Source organism: Somniosus microcephalus, chromosome 10 (genome assembly GCF_052327205.1).
Source record: "Somniosus microcephalus isolate GS21.2 chromosome 10, FLI_Smic_1.0, whole genome shotgun sequence".
Lineage (NCBI taxonomy): Eukaryota > Metazoa > Chordata > Chondrichthyes > Squaliformes > Somniosidae > Somniosus > Somniosus microcephalus.
Genome location: NC_140996.1, coordinates 148006240 through 148025153, shown reverse-complemented (window position 1 = coordinate 148025153; position 18914 = coordinate 148006240). Strand labels below are relative to the sequence as shown.

Below are 18914 nucleotides of genomic sequence, written 5' to 3'. Positions count from 1 at the left end.
TGGCTTCTTTCTTCTTGAGTTTGCTCAACAAACAGTGGTAGTTCTCTTGTAAAAGAATAGATTTTTATCCATGATATCATTGCTTCCATAAACATACTATTTGAAAAATAAAATTATAGTAATATGTATCAGTACTTTCAGTGCACGACCAGATAAACTGTTGGGTGGGAGTGATGCAGTTCTATTTTATAACTTTTGACTTGTATTTGGTCATGTCACCAATTGCGATAAATCCGTTATCTCTACTATGCATTACACTTTTACATTTATATGTACTGAGGAAGTTAAAACAAAATTCTTCAGAAGTTTTATTTGATGGCGAGCAATATTTGTCAACATGTGAACTACTAGATGTTTTCTAATGTTATTACTGATAATAAAGACAGAAAGTCTTTGTGGCTCGACCTGCGAATTAACTCGATTTACCTCCTGTCAGCAAGAAATGGAAGAGAAATATTCTACTCAGATGGCAAGTATACGTCTCTTTTACGCTCACCCACCCAAAAAAAATCATTCCCCATAAGTGTATGCCAACAAAAAGGTTTTGACTTTATTTTTTTTGTTGTCTCCTTAGTTTACTGTAGTTGCAGATTCATATTACAACCACTGTCAGGAAATCTTGCAGCATGTTAGAAGCAATCAACTTGACAAGGTATGTAATTCTTGCAAATAATCTCAATCGAGTAATAACATGGAAAATTATTTTAGTTAACAGACATATATATGGAGCCCAGTTCTCAAAGGCAACCCAAAATGTTATAGCTCGGGTACAACTTACATTAGCAATGTGATTTTTTTCTCTACCATAAAAATTCATGTCTATTTTCTGCCCAAGCCTTCGTGTGTTACTGTGAGCCACATAGTAATAGTGTAAAGTTTACATCAGGGCAGCATTTACATCAAAACTATAGTCCCTCTAGGCATGACTGACAGGTCAGGCATAAGTAGGATTCACATCCTACTTCTATGAAAATATCAAGATTAATTTTTTTTTAAATCATGTAATAAAATATTAAGTAGCATTTTGTTAATTGGTGTCAGCCTTGGCTCAGAGTTAAGAACATAAGAAATAAGAGCAGGAGTAGGCCATACAGCCCCTCGGGCCTGCTCCGCCATTCAATAAGATCATGGCTGATCATCCACCTCAACTCCACTTTCCCGCCCGATCTCCATATCCCTTGATTCCCCTAGAGTCCAAACATCTATCTATCTCAGCCTTGAATATACTCAAAGACTCAGCATTCCCAGCCCTCTGGCACAGAGAATTCCAAAGATTCATAACCCTCTGAGTGAAGAAATTCCTCCTCATTTCAGTCTTAAATGGCCTACCCCTTAACCTGAGACTATGCCCCTTAGTTCTAGACACTCCAGCCAGAGGAAACAACCTCTCAGCATCTACCCTGTCAACCCCCTGCAGAATCTTGTATGTTTCAATGAGATCACCTCTCATTCTTCTGAACTCCAGAGAGTATAGGCCCATTCTACACAATCGCTCATCAGAGGACAGCCCTCTCATCCCAGGAATCAATCTAGTGAACCTTCATTGCACCGCCTCCAAGGCAAGTATATCCTTCCTTAGATAAGGAGATGAAAACTGTGCACAGTACTCCAGGTGTGGTCTCACCAAGGCCCTGTACAATTGTAGCAAGACTTCCTTACTCTTATACTCCAACCCCCTTGCAATAAAGACCAACATGCCATTTGCCTTCCTTATTACTTGCTGTGCCTGCATGCCAGCTTTCTGTGTTTCTTGCACGAGGACACCCAAATCTCTCTGAACACCAACATTTGAAAGTTTCTCACCATTTAAAAAATGTTGTTTTTCTATTCTTCCTACCAAAGTGAATAACCTCACATTTCCCTAGATTATACTCCATCTGCCACCTTACTGCCCACTCACTCAGTCTATCTATATCCCTTTGCAGACTCTTTGTTTTCTCCTCACAGCTTACTGTCCCACCTAGCTTTGTATCATCAGAAAACTTGGATACATTACACTCGGTCCCTTCATCTAGGTCATTAATATAGATTGTAAATAGCTGAGGCCCTAACACTTATCCTTGCAGCACCCCACTAGTTACAGCCTGCCAACCTGAAAAAGATCTGCTCATCCCTACTCTCTGTTTTCTGTCCATTAACCAATCCTCTATCCATGCTATTATATTACCCCCAACCCCATGAGCCCTTATCTTGTGTAATAACCTTTTATGTGGCACCTTATCGAATGCCTTTTGGAAATCCAAATGTACTACATCCACTGGTTCTCCTTTATCTACCCTGCTAGTTACATCCTCAAAAAACTCTAATAAATTTGTCAAACACGATTTCCCTTTCATAAAACCATGTTGACTCTGCCTAATCATGTTATGATTTTCTAAGTGCCCTGATACCACTTCCTTAACAATGGATTCCAGCATTTTCCCGACGACTGATGTCAGGCTAACTGGCCTGTAGTTCCCTGTTTTTTCTCTCCCTTCTTTCTTAAATAGCAGTGTTACATTTGCAATGTTCCAATCTGCTGGGACCATTCCAGAATCTAGGGAATTTTGGAAGATCAAAACCAATGCATCCACTATCTCTTCAGCCACCTCTTTTAGAACCCTAGGATGTAGGCCATCGGGTCCATGGGATTTGTCAGCTTTTAGTCCCATTAGTTTCTCTAGTACTTTTTCTCTACTTATATTAATTACGTCAAGTTCCTCACCCTCATTAGACCCTTGGTTCCCCACCATTTTTGGTATGCTTTTTGTGTCTTCTACTGTGAAGACAGATACAAAATATTTGTTTAATGTTTCTGCCATTTCCTTATTCCCATAATAATTTCTCCTGTCTCAGCCTCTAAGGGACCAAAGTTTACTTTTGCTACTCTTTTCCTTTTTACATACTTGTAGAAACGCTTACAATCTGCTTTTATATTTCTTGCTAGTTTTCTCTCATATTCTATTTTTTCCCCCTTTTTATCAATTTTTTGATGAACCTTTGCTGTTTTCTGAAACTCTCCCAATCCTCAGGCTTACTATTATTCTTTGCAACATTATAAGCTTCTTCTTTCAATGTAATGTTATCCTTAACTTCTTTATTTTGCCACGGTTGGATCACTTTTCCCATGGAATTTTTGTTTCTCAATGAATTGTATTTTTGTTGAGAATTATTAAATATTTCTTTAACTGCTAGCCACTGCTTATCTACCACCATACCTTTTAATCTATTTTTCCAATCTACCTTAGCCAACTCGCCCCTCATACCTATGTAATTTGCTTTATTTAAGTTTAAGACTCTAGTTTCGGACTTATGCAAGTCACTCTCAAAATTAATGTGAAATTCTATCATATTATGATCACTCTGCCCCAGAGGATCCTTTACTGTGAGATTGCTAATAGTCTGTCTCAGTACACAATGCAAGATCTAAAATAGCCTGTTCCCTGGTTGGTTGCATGACATATTGTTCTAGGAAACTGTCCCGAATGCATTCCATGAACTCGTCCTCCAGACTACCTTTGCCAATTTGATTTGTTCAGTCTATATGAAGATTAATGTTCCCTAAGATTATTGCATTACATTTGTTGCAAGCTCCTACTATTTCTTGATTAATATTCTGTCCAACGGTATAGCTACTGTTAGGGGGCCTATATACTACTCCTACCAGTGATTTCTGCCCCTTGTTATTCCTTATCTCCACCCATACTGATTCTACTTCCTGATCTTCCGAGCCGAGATCCTTTCTCGCTACTGTCCTTATGTCATCCTTTATTATCAGGGCTACTCCCCCTCCTTTTCCATTCTGCTTGTCTTTTCGAAATGTCAAGTACCCTGCAACATTTAGTTCCCAACCTTGGCCACCTTGCAACTATGGGCTGGATTTTGCCAGCCCTGGGGAAGCGGGTTTGGAGGCAGGACTGCCGGGAAAATGGCAGAATCTGGGAGCAGGTACCCATCCTGCCCCCAACCCGCCTCCATGCCATCTTCCCAGGAGGCGGGTAGCCGACCCGCGCCGGGTCCCGTCTCCTGGAGGCGGGAAGGGGATTACAGCCACTTAACTGTCTGTTAACAGATAGTTAACAGGCAGTTAAGAGGATTATCCAAATTTTTCCAACAGAGGCGCGGGCTTCCCAACGTCGGGAAATCCCGCCAGGGCCACTGAGGCAAGCAGTGGGTCTGCGGGGGTCGGAGGTGTGCAAAAGTGCACTGTGGTGGTAAGTGATGGGTGCAAGTGGAGAGTTAAGTATGTAAGGTGAGTGGAAAGTGATAGAAAATGTTTACTTATCTTTGTTTCTTCCTGCAGGCTTCAACAGACGGGGATGTGGAGACTCTCACATCTCACTGGCAGAGATGACAGATGGCTGCTGCATTCTCCAATGTAACAGCCATCTAACTTCTGCTCACAAAAGAGGTTTGATGAGTCTTGAATACAAGAACTCATCAAACAACAGAGAATGTCACTGTTTGACAGCTTCACAGAGCTGTCAAACAATGACAATTCATCTGTCAAAAGTTTTGACAGATGAAACGTCATACGCTGACGTTCTCTGTAACCGGCTTCCCCTTAATTGGCCTGCTAAGCCTGCTGGGCGGGCTTAACAAGGTCAATCAAGGGAAGATAGCATGGGTTGGCCAAAAGTCGATGGAGGTGGGACTAAAACCCAACAAGTGGGAGTCCCATCTCCAAAAGCTCCCCATTGGCAAAATCCAGCCCCATGTCTCTGTAATGGCTATTAGATAAAACCCATTTATCTCTATTTGTGCCATTAGTTCATCTATCTTGTTATGAATGCTTCATGCATTCAGAGAAAGAGCCTCTAATTTAAATTTTTTACCATTATTCCCTGCTTTGACCTTATTCTCTGCTGCACTGCTACCATTAAACTCTCTGTCCCTTCCTGTCACACTCTGCTTATTTTTACCCAAATTGTTACACTGCTCTATTACCTTGACCTTTCTCTTTAGATTTCTAAATTTCCCCTCACATGACTGCTCCCCCTCTTTTTTAGTTTAAAGCCCTATCTACAGCCCTAGTTATTCCATTCGCCAGGACGCTGGTCCCAGCCCGGCATAAGTGGAGCCCGTCCCGATGGAACAGCTCCCTCTTTCCCCAGTACTAGTGCCAGTGCTCCATGAATTGAAACCCCATTTTCCCACAGCACTCTTTGAGCCATGCGTTTAACTCTCTGACCTGCTTGACCCTATGCCAATTTGCGCGTGGCTCAGGTAGTAATCCAGAGATTATTACCCTTGTGGTTCTGCTTATTAATTTAGACCCTAGCTCCTCAAACTCCCTCAGCAGAACCTCATTCTTAGTTCTACCTATGTCATTGGTTCCTACATGGACCGCAGCAACTGGATCCCCCCCCACTCCTCCCACTCCACGTTTTTCTCCAGCCGCGAGGAGATATCCTTAACCCTGGCACCGGGCAGACAACAACAGCCTTCGGGACTCTCTTTTGCAGCTGCAGAGAACAGTATCTATCCCCCTGACTATACTGTTCCCTACTACTACCACATTCCTTCCTTTTCCCCCCACTTGGATGACCTCCTGTACCACAGTGCCGTGGTCAGTTTGCCCATCCTCCCTGCAGTCCTTTTCCTCATCCATACAGGTAGAAAGTACCTCGTACCTGTTGGACAAGGTCCAGGGCTGAGGCTCCTCCATCACTACATCCTGGATCCCCATACCTTCCTGACTCACAGTCACACCCTCCTGTCCCTGACCACTGACAAACTCTAAAGTACTACTTAACCTAAAGGGTGTGACTGTCTCCAGGAACAAAGTGTCCAGGTAACTCTCCCCCTCCCTGATGCATCGCAATGTCTGCAGCTCGTACTCCAGCTCAACAATTCTGAGCCGAATTTCCTCAAGTTGCAGACACTTACTGCAGATGTGGTTGCTCGGGATCGTGATGCTCTCCACAGACTCCCACATGCTGCAACAGACTCCCACTCTCACCTCTGAGTGAGTAGGTTGTGGATTCAACCCTATTCCAAAAGCCCAAAATTTGCGGCCAGAGGCTTCCCGCGGGCGGATGCCTCCAACCTGTAAAAAATCTACGAATTTACCTGGTGGTCCAGAAAGTACGGAGATTCGCGCTCCTGGACCTCTCTAGGTACCCGTGGGTAGAGGCCCACATATCCCCAGGGCGCATGCGGTTTGCAAGCACCCCTGGGATCACGTGGGCTGGCCCAACCAATAAAAGAAGGCAATGCCCATTCATACTTATGGGAGTTCCGTACATATGGAATCCCCATAAGTATGAATGGGGATCACTTAAAAAATACACAACCACATGAAATAAATTTTTAAATTTACATATTTAAAATTAATTAAATTGCCATTTAATTAAATATTTTAAACAAAAATTTAACTTTTTGAAAAAAAAATGTATATGTTTTAATGGGGCTATAAATAAACTTACCTTAATGGACAGGGTTTTTAAAGTATAAATGAGTGATAAAATTTTATTTTTCTATTTTTTAAAACTCTTCTGCTCGTAAAAGCAGGCCTTATACCTGCTTTTGCCAGGCGTAAGAATTTCACAGGCATTCAACGGGTGGAACTTGGGCAAGTAGCTCAACTCACCGACGCGGAGGCCCTTTTCCTGGGGATGCGGAGGATCTGTCAAGAAGATTCTTGTCTTTGACCTTGTACCCCATCTTAGGCCGGAATTTTGCCTGCGCTCAGAGGTGGGTCCGCTGTAAAAATAGCAAAGATTGACAGCGGGTAGGAAACCCACTATCAGCCCGCCTCCACGTGAGTCTCCCAGGTGTCGGGTCTGTCAGCAGAGAACTGACCCGACACCAAGTGGCAGGGGAGACAATTGAGCTCATTAAATGACTTGTTAAAAGCCAATTTAATGGTATTTTGAGGCTTCCAATTTCATGTGCTCCCCCACGGGTTACCCGCTGCTCGGGGAACACGCCAGCTCACCCTGGCGTGTGATGTGTCTGATAAGCTGACAGCTGCTGAAGTGGTGTAAAGGATGCCATGTTGCAGGTGGTCAGTTTCAGTGCGCAGAAACTGTTGGTTACTGCATTTGTAATACATATAGAGATTTCTTTAGCTTGCAAGTGTCTAGAGGCAACTGTATGTCCAGTGCCACCTCATTGGAACAACCTCTCTCACCATTGACAGATCACTTCTATCATCTTACCTGCAGCTGCCATCTATTGCAGCAACACTGGTGCCCTTGAAAAAATCAGATCTTGGTCCTCTGAATCCTTCCACAATCAGCCCCAACACCAACATCACCAGGCACACCAAAATCACCAACAACATCACCAACCTTCTCCGCCATCACCTGATGCTGTACTGGACACAGGGCATCAACCCCTGACAACATTGCTGCCCGGGAGGCCAGCGATGGCATCACCATGGCCAGATTTACTTCACTTGATGCTGTAAACCCTGGGTGCCTCATGATGCGCCAGGTTGACACCATCCCACACCAGCACCATAAAGCATCCCTTTAATGTCCAAGCCATTCCATGCACACTCATCGCTATAGTGGGGCGGGTGGGGGGCGGGGGGGAAGCAGGGGAGTTATGTCTCAACATTCACTGAAACTCAGTAAAACACTTTTCAAGGTGCGCTCAGATCTGTTCAATAAAGGGCACTGTTGAAAATATAGACTTCACTGTATGACAACACATTACCAGAAACTTCACATGGACATTGGCTAAACCTCTCAAGTGTCTACCCTTGTGTGTTGTTAGTTGGTATGCTTGCAGTAGGATAAGGGTGAGTGTGAGGGGTGGCGAGTGAGATGGGGAAGTGATCATGTAGAGAGGGTTGGGTGGAGGTGCGAGGTAAGTTGGTGTGAGTAAGGATGTGCAGGAGAAGGGTATGGAAGGCAGAGTGATGGGGATGTGTTGAGTGGATCAGCATGGTGAGTTTGAGTGTGACTTTGCAGTAACGTTTTGTGGCCCACTGAGATCATTGAAAGGTTGGCGCCACTGCAGCCAGGGACCCCTGACGACATCCCTGCTTTTGCCCTCCTGTGCAATGTGCAACCAGGCTGCGTTGGTGTCCTGGGGAGGTCTCTTTTGCCCTTGGAAGGGAAGATAACCTCCCTGCCTGCTGTGACTCCCTGCATAAGCATATGGAGGGAGTCATTGGAGAGCCTGGGTGCAAGCATCCACCTTTGTGCAGTGCTTGTCAGTGTTTGCAGCACCTCAATGCTGTCAATCACTGACAGAACAACTGTCAAACTCAATGTGGCCGTGGTCCCTTTAAGGAAACCGGCTGATGATGCGTCATCAAATGACGTCATCAGACCCGCTTCCTGTTAATTGGCCGGGAAGCCCGCAGGGCAGGCTTAACAAGGCCAATCAAGGGAAAATCCCCTTGACAGAGCAGCTGCAGCTGGGAGTGGGACCAGAACCCGGAAACCAGCTCTCACGCCACCATCCCGACACCGCTGAGAAAATCACGGCCTTAGTCTAAGCATTCTTCTTCCCATTCCACTTGATCAGTGTCCAGCATTCCCTTTACCTCTTTTATTATAAAGCACTCTTGTCTTCCTGCACAAGAGAAGTGCAATATAAACACAAATTGTTTGTGAATCATAATCATGCCTATAGTTCCAAGCATTATTTATTTTGCAGAAAGAGATGATAATTTATCACTATTGAGTATGTTAAGCACTATTATCAAGCATATTATAGTGAGGGGCAACCGATGGTAAAAAATATCTTGTATTATTTCTCTAGAACAATAATCAATGTTTGTTGTACCTGACGTCTGGTATCTCTAACTGTAAAATGAGTAACAAGCTACTGTTCTGTACTGCTATTTTAGCACATTTCTGAATAGTCTATACTAAATAATGATGCCAGCCCACCGTGCATGAAATTCGCAGAGACCACCTGTTTGCCTGAATGAAAATGTTTTTCACAATGGAAAGCTATCATAGTGATAAATATTAATTATATATTATTGTAGGTCAGAGGTCTCCTTTCACTGTTCTGGGAGTCATTCACATATGACGCCATCAATATATCTTTCCCAGATATATGCCAGCTTTTCTGCTCTTATGATACACAGCTGTATAAGGTAATTAAAAATGGTCACTAGTAGAAAGTTAACATTGAGAGCTGCCTGCATGCAATACATTAAACATATTCCCTTGGTTGTAATTTTTTTTTGGAAATCATTACTTATTTCACTGACAAATAAAAACAGTGATAGTTTGACAATACTAACACTGGCAAAAGAAGTTTTCCCAGAAAGTTGAAATGAGTTGTTATTGAACAGCGTTTAGTAGTTGTAGAGCCTTGTGAAACCAATAGAATAATAATTACAGTGTATGCAATAACAAATGCAAAGAAAAGGTGCAAGTTGTCTTTAGATGAGGAATATTTTTATGGAATTACATACTGAAGTTTTACTTAAATGTTCAGTGTTTACATGCAGCATTGAGATCATTTGAAGGCTTATCCAAGAAGTGAAGAACTTTTGATTTTTTTAAAATTATATTGCTGTATCATCCATGGCTAGCAGACAGAATGGATGACCTGTTCTCAGGGTTCTGCCAATCCAGATGAGTGTTCAAGAGTGACCCTTCTCATGGTGAACCGCCATTGCTCTGTTCTGCACCTTCTCACGATGGCATGTGAAAATCACAGGCATAAACCATGTTCTAGTACGCACTCTGTGGCTCATTGGACCCCCAACACACTTCAGCATCATGTTCTCCTACAACTTCTCACCAGGCATAGAATGTTTTGGCAACCAGCGGATATAGAGACACCATTTTTAAAAACAATATTATATGCTAATAATATACAAATAATTATATTTTCTTTTTGTTTTACTCCTTTTTAAATGATTTTTTTTAGATATCCTTGCACACAGCACACAGCAATCCCCAGTGAAGACTCTGGGAGACCTGCTGTCAGGCTTCTGTCTTTGCAACTGCTGACCATTGGGAGGTGGAAGAAAACAGGCAATGGGAACTGCAATTTTTCCTCCATTCCTCTGAGGAAGCACCTTGCCTTTCCCTAGTGCCCCCATTAATGGCACTTTAAGATTGGAAATTTGTTGTGAGTTATGAAGCCACATCCTATAATTCCACCATATCAGATTACGTTAGAGCATCAATATGCTGCCTCACATTTCTGTCCTTTTTTAAATTTTTGATTAATATGTGAACCCACTCCAAATTTGCATTAATTTTATTTGATTGTATCTGCCCTTCAGTTCATTTTTAATGATAGTTTGAATGATTATCCTCAGAATAAAGTGCAACATCAGAGTATGCATTCACTCTAATATTTTAAGGCTCTATTGCTGTGGTGTTCTGATGTTATTTCTTTTAATATTTTTTGCCTCTTAATGATAATGCTTGGTTAATACTTTATGTAAAATAGTCTCAAAGCTATCTGAAATGAAAAGTAAGTTTCAAAGTTGTTTACTGATATGATGAAAAGCCTAGTTTAACCATTATTTACTGTCCACATTTACTGTGTCCACAGATGATAGAAGAAATTCTTCTTCGCGATTTTCTAGGTGACTTCTCTGTGCAACATCTTCAGAGTGCTAGATCCTTTGCCAAAAAGTTTAAAAGTTGGCTAGTTGATGCACTGGAGGGCACACCATTACTACTGCAGTCACTTAAAATGAGAGGTAACCTTTTGTAATTAATAAAACTTTATTACCCTACCTGAAGGCTATTCATTCACTGGGTAATATCATAGCTGAGTCCAATCCTGTCCTCACTCTCAAACTCTCAACTCCCTTTCCTCTGCTGTTGTTGCTCCATTGCCAATGCCTATGTCATTGTTCCCACCAAATCATTCACCGTCTCTACCTGCTGTTCCCACTGCTTCAAGGCTCATCCTCACTCCACCATGTTAGAGGCCAGAAACTTGATGCACAACAAGTCAAGTTATTCATCATTAGATCTGGCTCAATCATGTCACGTTCTACCATGCCTCAATCTTCCAAACCATCCTGGAGGGCAAGGACAGCCTAAGGCATCTCTTCTCTATGACCAGCTGTCTCTTCAATCTCCTTTTCTCCCATCCCCTCCACCCTGACCTCCAAAGTGTGGAGAGCTCAAGGATTTCTTTGATTACAATATTTAGACCACCCAAGTAGCTGCCTCTGCCAATACCTTCACTTTTTCCCCACCCCTGCCTTCCACCCACAGCAGCCCTGTCATTCTATAATTTCTCTCCCATCTCTGCTTGTCCTCTCCAAGCTCATTTCTTCAATGACACCCACTATCATGCTTCAGGATTTTTGGACCAATTTTCTACAAAAAGGATTTAGAAAAGAATTACATTGAAGTGCCAGGTTTTTAAAACAAACTGTAGTCACACAAGTTTTGAAACAAGCACTGAAGGGAAAAAAGTGGTTAAAATGACAATGAGCTAGGCATTGAAGTTTCCCCCAAAGATTGAAAACAATAAGCAATTTGTTAGCCTGGTATGGGCCGCTATCGGCATGTAGCATGCTGCACACAGCTAATGAGGTCAGCGGCAGGACCGCATCAAATTAGACTGCCGGCCTCATTAGCATCGTACCAGCGAGCTGTGTTCGGCTGTCATGACCCCAGATGCAGCTCGGCAATCACGGGGTGGGGGTGGGTAGCTTGATCAGCCGGCTGAGATGCTGGTCAAGAACCTAAGGTGAGTCCAGGAGCAGGGAGGAGGCAATTGGGAGGGGGCATGTGGTGGTCGGCAGCACCTTGCAGTTTTAATGTGGAGTTGGGGGGAGCACTTCTACTTCTCCTAGCTCCAAATGAAGGTAACCAATATGGCGTTGGATGTGTTTCTGACACTGTTTGGGTTTAGGAAGTTGCCCCCTAAGTTGAACCACTTGCACCCATTTTCTCTCTAGGTCAGGAAAATATAAACATAGGGAGATAAAGACAGAAAGACTCACTGACAGTTTTTTTTAAAGAGGGAACTGCAAGTGCACAGTTCTTGGCAGCCTAAAAAGGTTAGAATGCAGGAGGGTCGTTAGAAGTTATTTTGTTTAATTCAAGCAAGGTGACTCATTGATGTGGGGAAGCATAGCATGCTCATTATTTTGCATTATTATGTGAAGACAAGTTGTATTGATTGTGTGAGTCCAATCACAACAGTTGGTCTGTATGTCCACTTATTGTGAAATAAAATAGCTCAACAGTTCGTATCTGTCCTTATCTTATCAAGTGTTTTTTTGGTCCACCTTTCAAATGATTAAAGTGGCACATGTGCACGCACATGTGAAAGACCTGAATATCTAGTTCAGATAACACAAGGTACTGTTGTTACACTCCTGGGTTACGCTATTGGGCAGTATGGCACATCTCTAAACACATGGGGGGAGATATTCAGTTGGCTGCGCCACCCGTTAGTGCCTTAAGAGGGCGCTAAGTGGGTCACAAGCCAACTCGCGCCCGGGCGCGGCACTGCCCACGCCTCCCGCTAAATTCCGCGGGATGTTAGTGGTGGCGCTAACCGTTAGCGCTGCGCCGCTGCCGATGACATCATCGGTGTGTGCGGCGCCCCGCTGACGCCCCGGCCGCGATATTTGGCAGCGCCCCCTGATATACCGCCGGGCGCGGCTGGGGAGGCGCAAATTAAAGGCGAGGTGCAGGGCGGCCATTTTTGTTGTTGGCCGCCTGCCAGCACCTGCCTGTGCTCCCGTCCCCGGCCTCCTGAAAGCCCCCCCCCCCGCAGAGTGCCGGCTGCGTTCCAAGAGCCCGGCACTTCTCTTCGGTGCTGGGCTCTTTTGCCGGCACTCCCGATCCTCAGGGGCCCAGCTGGGCCCCAGATCGCGCTGCACAAGGCCCCTCCCCTTTAAGAAGGGGAGGAAGGCCTGCAATACCACAGCGCGACATGCCGCAGCGTGTGGCGCTGCGGCACGTAGCGCCACAATATTCACTCGCAGCACCCCAAGAGGGATGCGGGGCACCTCCAGTAGCGCCGCGCTTCCCTTTGGGGCGCAACAACTCAATTTTCGGTGGGCGGGCACGAATGTTTCCGGGGTGCTACTTTTAGTGCCCTGGCGAGGCTGGCGCCCCAAACGGGGCTATACTCAATTTCTCCCCCAAGATATTCGGACAACGCGTAAGAGTGACAAGCACCACTATATCCAACATAATATCTAAAGCAAGTTTCAAATTTGTAGCAGTTGGTGGCAGTTACCTGGAATACTGAACTGCACTGGTGACAAATGCATTTCAAATATTTAAAATTTAGAAGTGCATTGAACAGAAACAGAGATTTTTTTAAAATGTCCAAATCAAAAAATGTTGAGCTTAAGTTAGCCAGAATAGTGGCCAAAGAGAAAACGAATGAGAGACAGTTTTGATTTTCAATTAGAGCTTGAGCGAAGTTGAGAGCAATACAAATGGGAAGACGAGCAAGAACAAAAGAAATGCGGGAAGAGATGGAACACCATAAATTTGAGAACAATGAGGAAAGAGAAAAAGTTGCAGCATGAGTCAGACAAGAAGAAGAAAGAGCATTGCTCTAAGTGTCAGCCGTGGCTCAGTGGGTAGCACTCTAGCCTCTGAATCCCACTCCAGAGACTTGAGCACAAAAATCTAGGCTGACACTCCAGTGTCGGAGGTGCTGTCTTTCAGAGAAGATGTTAAACTGAGGCCCAGTTTGTTCTCTCAGGTGGATGTGAAAGATCCCATGGGACTATTTTGAAGAAGAGCAGGGGAGTTCATTCTGGTGTTGTGGCCAATATTTATCCCTCAATCAACATAATTAAAAACAGATTATCTGGCCTTTATCACATTGCTGTTTGTCGGAGCTTGCTGTGTGCAAATTGGTTGCCACGTTTCCTACTTTACAACAGTGACTACACTTCAAAAGTACTTCATTAGCTGTAAAGTACTTTGGGATGTCCTGAGATTGTGAAAGGCACTGTATAAATGCAAGTCTTTTTTCTTTCTTGCTGTGCTCATGAACTGACAGAGAAACAAGCCCACCAGGGCCCACCATTTTATTAAATCCAATCTTATTACAAATTTTCTAAAAGGAGATGATGGTGCTAATTTTGTCTGGACATTTGAATTGTTAGCTAGTCACCAAAAATGGGTCAAAAACGAATGGGCCAGTTGACTGACGATGTCACTAAACAACAGAGCACACTCAGCGTTTTCTCGCATCAATCCTGCAATAGTATCGACTATGAGTTAGTGAAGCATACTATTCTCAGGATTTATGATTTAAAGCCTGAAGTGTACCGTAGAAATTTAAAGAAACTAAGGAAGGATTTGTTTGGTACATATGGAAAAATGGTTCTCCAGCTCAAAACACATGACAGATATATCTGGGAAGATCTTTGCCATTTAATGCTCAGAGATAGATTTCTGTGAATAATTCCAGCTGATTTAAGAATCTGGTTACCTGATCAGATGTGTAAAATTCTCAAACCGTTAGTTGCAAGTACTGATAATTTTATGGCCTTGTGAGTGTCGCAGGATGGGAGTATCCCTAAATGTAAGAAACTCCGACCGCTCACAGGAGTAACTAGCACCATTATACCTGAGAGATATAATATCTAAGGCAAGACCTGAATTTGTAACACCCCCTTCTGCTCCCTTGATTCTCTTATCATGCAACTCCTGACTGCCCAACTACCCCTCTTGCGCCGCCTGCTATCTGACATTAATTGCTTCCTTTCCTCAGACACTGCCCATTTCCCTTTCTAAACCCATATTATCATCCTCCTCAAAAAAAATCAACCCTCAACCCATTGATCCTCTCCAACTACTATCCCATCTCTAGCTTCCTTTTCTCTTCTGAAATCCTCAAACAAGTTATCATCTCCCAGTCCCGTGCCCATCTGTCCCAAAATGCAGCTGTTCGCATCCTGTCCTGCAATACATTCTGCTTATCCTTTTCTCCCCATTCTCAGTTATCTACATTGGCTCATAGTGCTTCAATGGATTTAAATTTTAATCCTCGTTCTCATCTTAAAATCCCTCCATGGTCTAACCTCACCATACCTCTGCAACCTGCTCCAGGTTTATGTTTCCTCCCACAACCTTCGATTATCTGACTCTGGCCTTTTGTACATCTCTTCCTCCCTTCACCCCAACCATTGGTAGCACAACCTTAAGTTACTTCTGTTACATCTTAAGTTACATTACAACAGCGACTATACTTCAAAAGTACTTCATTGGCTTTAAAGTGCTTTGAGACGTCCAGTGGTCGTGAAAGGCGCTATATAAATGCAAGTCTTTCTTTTCTCTGGAACTCCCACCTGAACCCATCAGCTCTCACTTTCTCTATTTAACATCCTTATTAAAACCTATCCTTCTGACCAAACTTTAAGTCACCCCGCCTAAAATCTCTCTCTCAATCCATTCCCATATCTATTGCTATTTATATTTTTCTCTCCTCGTGTAAAGTGCTTTAGGATGTTTTCTACATTAAAGGCATTATATAAATGCATGTTGTTTTTGTCATTATCCTCTCCCTCTCTCACAGGCACACTTCAAGAGTTAGATAGTGGTCAGGAACAGGAATCCAAACTGATTTTTTCCTCCCTAATCCAAGGGTTCCGAGGCTAATTGTAACACCCCAATTGCTACCCTGGCTGATATCATCTAACTCAGTACAGACCAAGGACCAAACTTGGGATCCTCCTGGTCTGTTTGGCTCAGCTACTCACTTGATAAACTCACTGAGCCATTGTGGGAGCCCATTTATCTGTTTTCTGTGGAGAGAAAACCACGTTAGGCCTTGCTAGAACTTAGAACCGTGAATTTTAGTTTCAGGTACTGTCATTTTAATTCACCGCTCCATTCCCACTCGGACCTCACCGTCCTTGGCCTCTTGTATTGTTCCACGGAAGCTCAACGTAAACTCGAGGAACAGCACCTCATCTTCCGATTAGGCACTTTGCAGCCTTCCGGACTCAATATTGAGTTCAACAATTTCAGATCATAACCTCGGCCCCTATTACTTTTTACTTGTAATTTTTCCACTCCTTTCCGCCCCCCCCCCTTTTCCTTTTGTTTCACTCTCCCACCTGGCAGCTATCTCTTGCCCTGCCAGTACACTTCACACCTAATCTCAGCCTATTACCATCTCGTCTGGCTTCGAATACCTTTTATTGTCTCTTCTACTTCTTTTGTCTCTTTCACTTCTTTTGTCCGATCGCAGCCCTGCCTTCAATCTATTTTCTTTTCTTTCCAGTTTTGAAGAAGGGTTCGACCCGAAACGTCAACTCAAATTTTTCTCCACGGATGTTGCCTGACCTGCTGAGTTTTTCCAGCATTTTCTGTTGTTATTTCAGTAATCAGCCTTCTCTGGCACAGTCACTGCATCTATTCCACACTATGTACCCATCCATGTTGTCGAACATCTCTGCTTCAACTAGCAAATCAGATTTTAAAATACCATAATCTTTTTCCTTTTACAACGGTAAAACTTTGTTCTATTAGCCATATTCAAAATACTTACCAATCAATCTGTAATAAACTGATATTCTGCCCCATCTAATTCAATATTGTTACTCATATTCAGGATATGTTTTGTTATTGTCTACACATAAAATTAAGTCAGACCTTTGGCTCTTTGCAACTTATACCTTGTTCACTACAGTACACTGGACAATATTCAAAGAATGATTCAGCTGTCATTTACCACTATAAAAAATGATTAAATGACCTTTCATGAAAAAGTGCTTGGCAAAATTCATAAAAACTGTCACAATTATTTGACCTCTCTACTGCTATAAGCAATAAGAAAATCTTAAAAGTGGGAGAAGGCATTTACTCAGAGGTGCAAAAAAGTGGCCTGGAATGATACTCATTCCCGTTTTCTATTGCTGTCTGTCAGGAAGTCCCACACTTGAAATCAGGAAGACAATGGCCAGAATTTTCCCCTAAAAACGGGTGGGTTTGGAGCGTGGGGGCAATTAAAGTGTTCAAAATGGGATTCCCAACCTGATCCCACCTCCAAACCACCCAGCCTCTTTTTCCCCCCCTCCATTTTGTGTTTAACTGCCCGTGGACGGGTTTCACACAATTCGTGAAACCTGGCAGTTAAACACAGGAGGGGACTGTTGCATTCAGGAGGTACGTGGCTTTATACCTACCTCCTGGATCCAGGATCCCGACCATTACTACCTCCCATGATCGGAGACTCCCCCATGAGGCCTCCGATCACCTTCCCAGGACTTCCTCCAACTCCCTCCCCACCCCAGGCCTCCTCCACCCCCCAACGATGATGATGAGGCCTGCCTCAATCCTTGGTGGCCATCCCCGATACGCTCTCCCCCCTGCCGATCTCCGGCCAACTGCACCACCCCCTCCAATCCCCGGCTGACCACCTCCCCTCCTCCTCCCCCCCCCCCACCACAATCCTTGGCCGAAACCCCCCCCAACCCTGCCGATGCTCTCCCATCCACGATCCTCTACCCCAGCCGATCCTCTCCCCTCACTCGATCCCCAACCCCGCTCGATCCTCTCCATGTCCCTCCCCCCGCCTTTCCCTGACCCCTGCTGAGCCTCTCTTCCCCCCCACTCCGATCCCCGACCTCTGCTGATCCTCTTCTCCCCCCATCAGATCCCCGACCCCGGCCGATCCTCTACCACCCCCCCCGATCCCCGACCCTGGCCAATTGCCGACCCCCCTTCCGCGATCCCTCCCCCAAACTGACCCCTCACTTCTGAGGTCTACCCGCCCGCAGCCAGCCAGCTTCTTAATCTGGCTGGCTGCAGGCGGGAATCCGAGGCCTCACATTCAAATCGGGCCCTGCCGTTAAAGTCGGCAGGGCCTGCATGAAGCTTGGCCTCTTGGGTTTCCCGCCCACCACGGAGGCCTCCCGCCCTCAACCAGCCTCCCTTGAGAAAATTCTGGCCAATGTGTGAAGAATTGCCATATCCTAGCACTCTGTGACGCAGCAAGTTGTGTGAAGAATTGCCATATCCTAGCACTCTGTGACGCAGCAAGTTGTGTAAAGAATTGCGAGCATTAAGCTGTATCTTAGCACTCTGGCACAGCATCTGTGCTTCCACTTTGCCTTTATGAATAAAATATTTTTTAAATTTTGCATGCAAACATTTATCTGACATGACTTTATCATTTTTCAGCAGCAAATATATTTGTCAACAGACTACGAAGAAGAACTTGTATTTGCAATCTAGCAAAGGTAATATACACATAATACGGAGAATGCTTCAATGTGTTTGTCAGTAGAGAGGTAGTAAATATAAAATACCCATAATTTAAAAAGGCTGATATCAAATCAACTTCATGTCATGGTATTAATGTAATATTACTTTCTCCCTCGCCCATTTCTAACCTTTACTTACACCTTTTATTTTCCACATGTCACACACTGACTCCTAGCAAAGAGAGTAAACAATCACCTACTTTCCAACATTGGTAGCTGTATAAAAGTACCCCAGGGTAACCCACCATAGATATTTTTCCTCCCTTATCTCTGTCAGGATAGACTGAGCCTTTATTTGGAGGTGTAGGTTACTGTGGCACAAAGTGTCAGGTTTGCATCGATGATTTCCCATATGGTGGTCTTTGATCATAGCTGTACTGTCACAGGACTGAGGAATGGCATTTCCCCAGATTAAGGGAAATAATGACACCATGACTGCTCTTGCATCCCTACTAGTAACTGCACCAAGAATGTACAACAGAAAATGCCGGACAAGCACTGCAGATCCCTCAGCATCTGAAAGAGAAAAGATAGGTTAGCATTTTGGGTGCAGACCCTTCCTCATCCAGACCTATAATTATAAAACATAATTTATATAATTTGTGTATTTGGAGCAATCACAGTTTAAAAAAAATATTTGCTGTTATATTGGTAGAAGTTTAGGTTAGTAACCCCTTGCCCTGCCAGCTCTTATGTTCAGGATATGTATTGTGTAGGGAGACATAGAAAAGGGGAAAGGGAGAAAATAGGGAAAAGGTAAGTTTAATTTGAAGGCATTTACCTGAAGTAT

General features: G+C 43.9%; 1 protein-coding gene across 3 annotated transcripts in view; it reads left to right on the top strand.

Annotated features, from left to right (window-relative positions):
- Nucleotides 1-18914, top strand: part of LOC147111747 (DNA-binding protein RFX8-like) — a 74147-nt gene that overhangs the window by 34576 nt on the left and 20657 nt on the right. Inside the window, exons 6-9 of one of the 3 annotated variants that reach the window (XM_085998947.1) lie at nt 575-652; nt 8933-9043; nt 10465-10615; nt 18045-18100. In XM_085998947.1, the coding sequence (XP_085855073.1) occupies nt 575-652; nt 8933-9043; nt 10465-10615; nt 18045-18100 (396 nt within the window). Of the gene's footprint in view, nt 1-574; nt 653-8932; nt 9044-10464; nt 10616-18041; nt 18101-18914 lie in introns of all 3 variants that reach the window. The other 2 variants (XM_085998946.1, XM_085998948.1) reach the window with 2 other exon arrangements.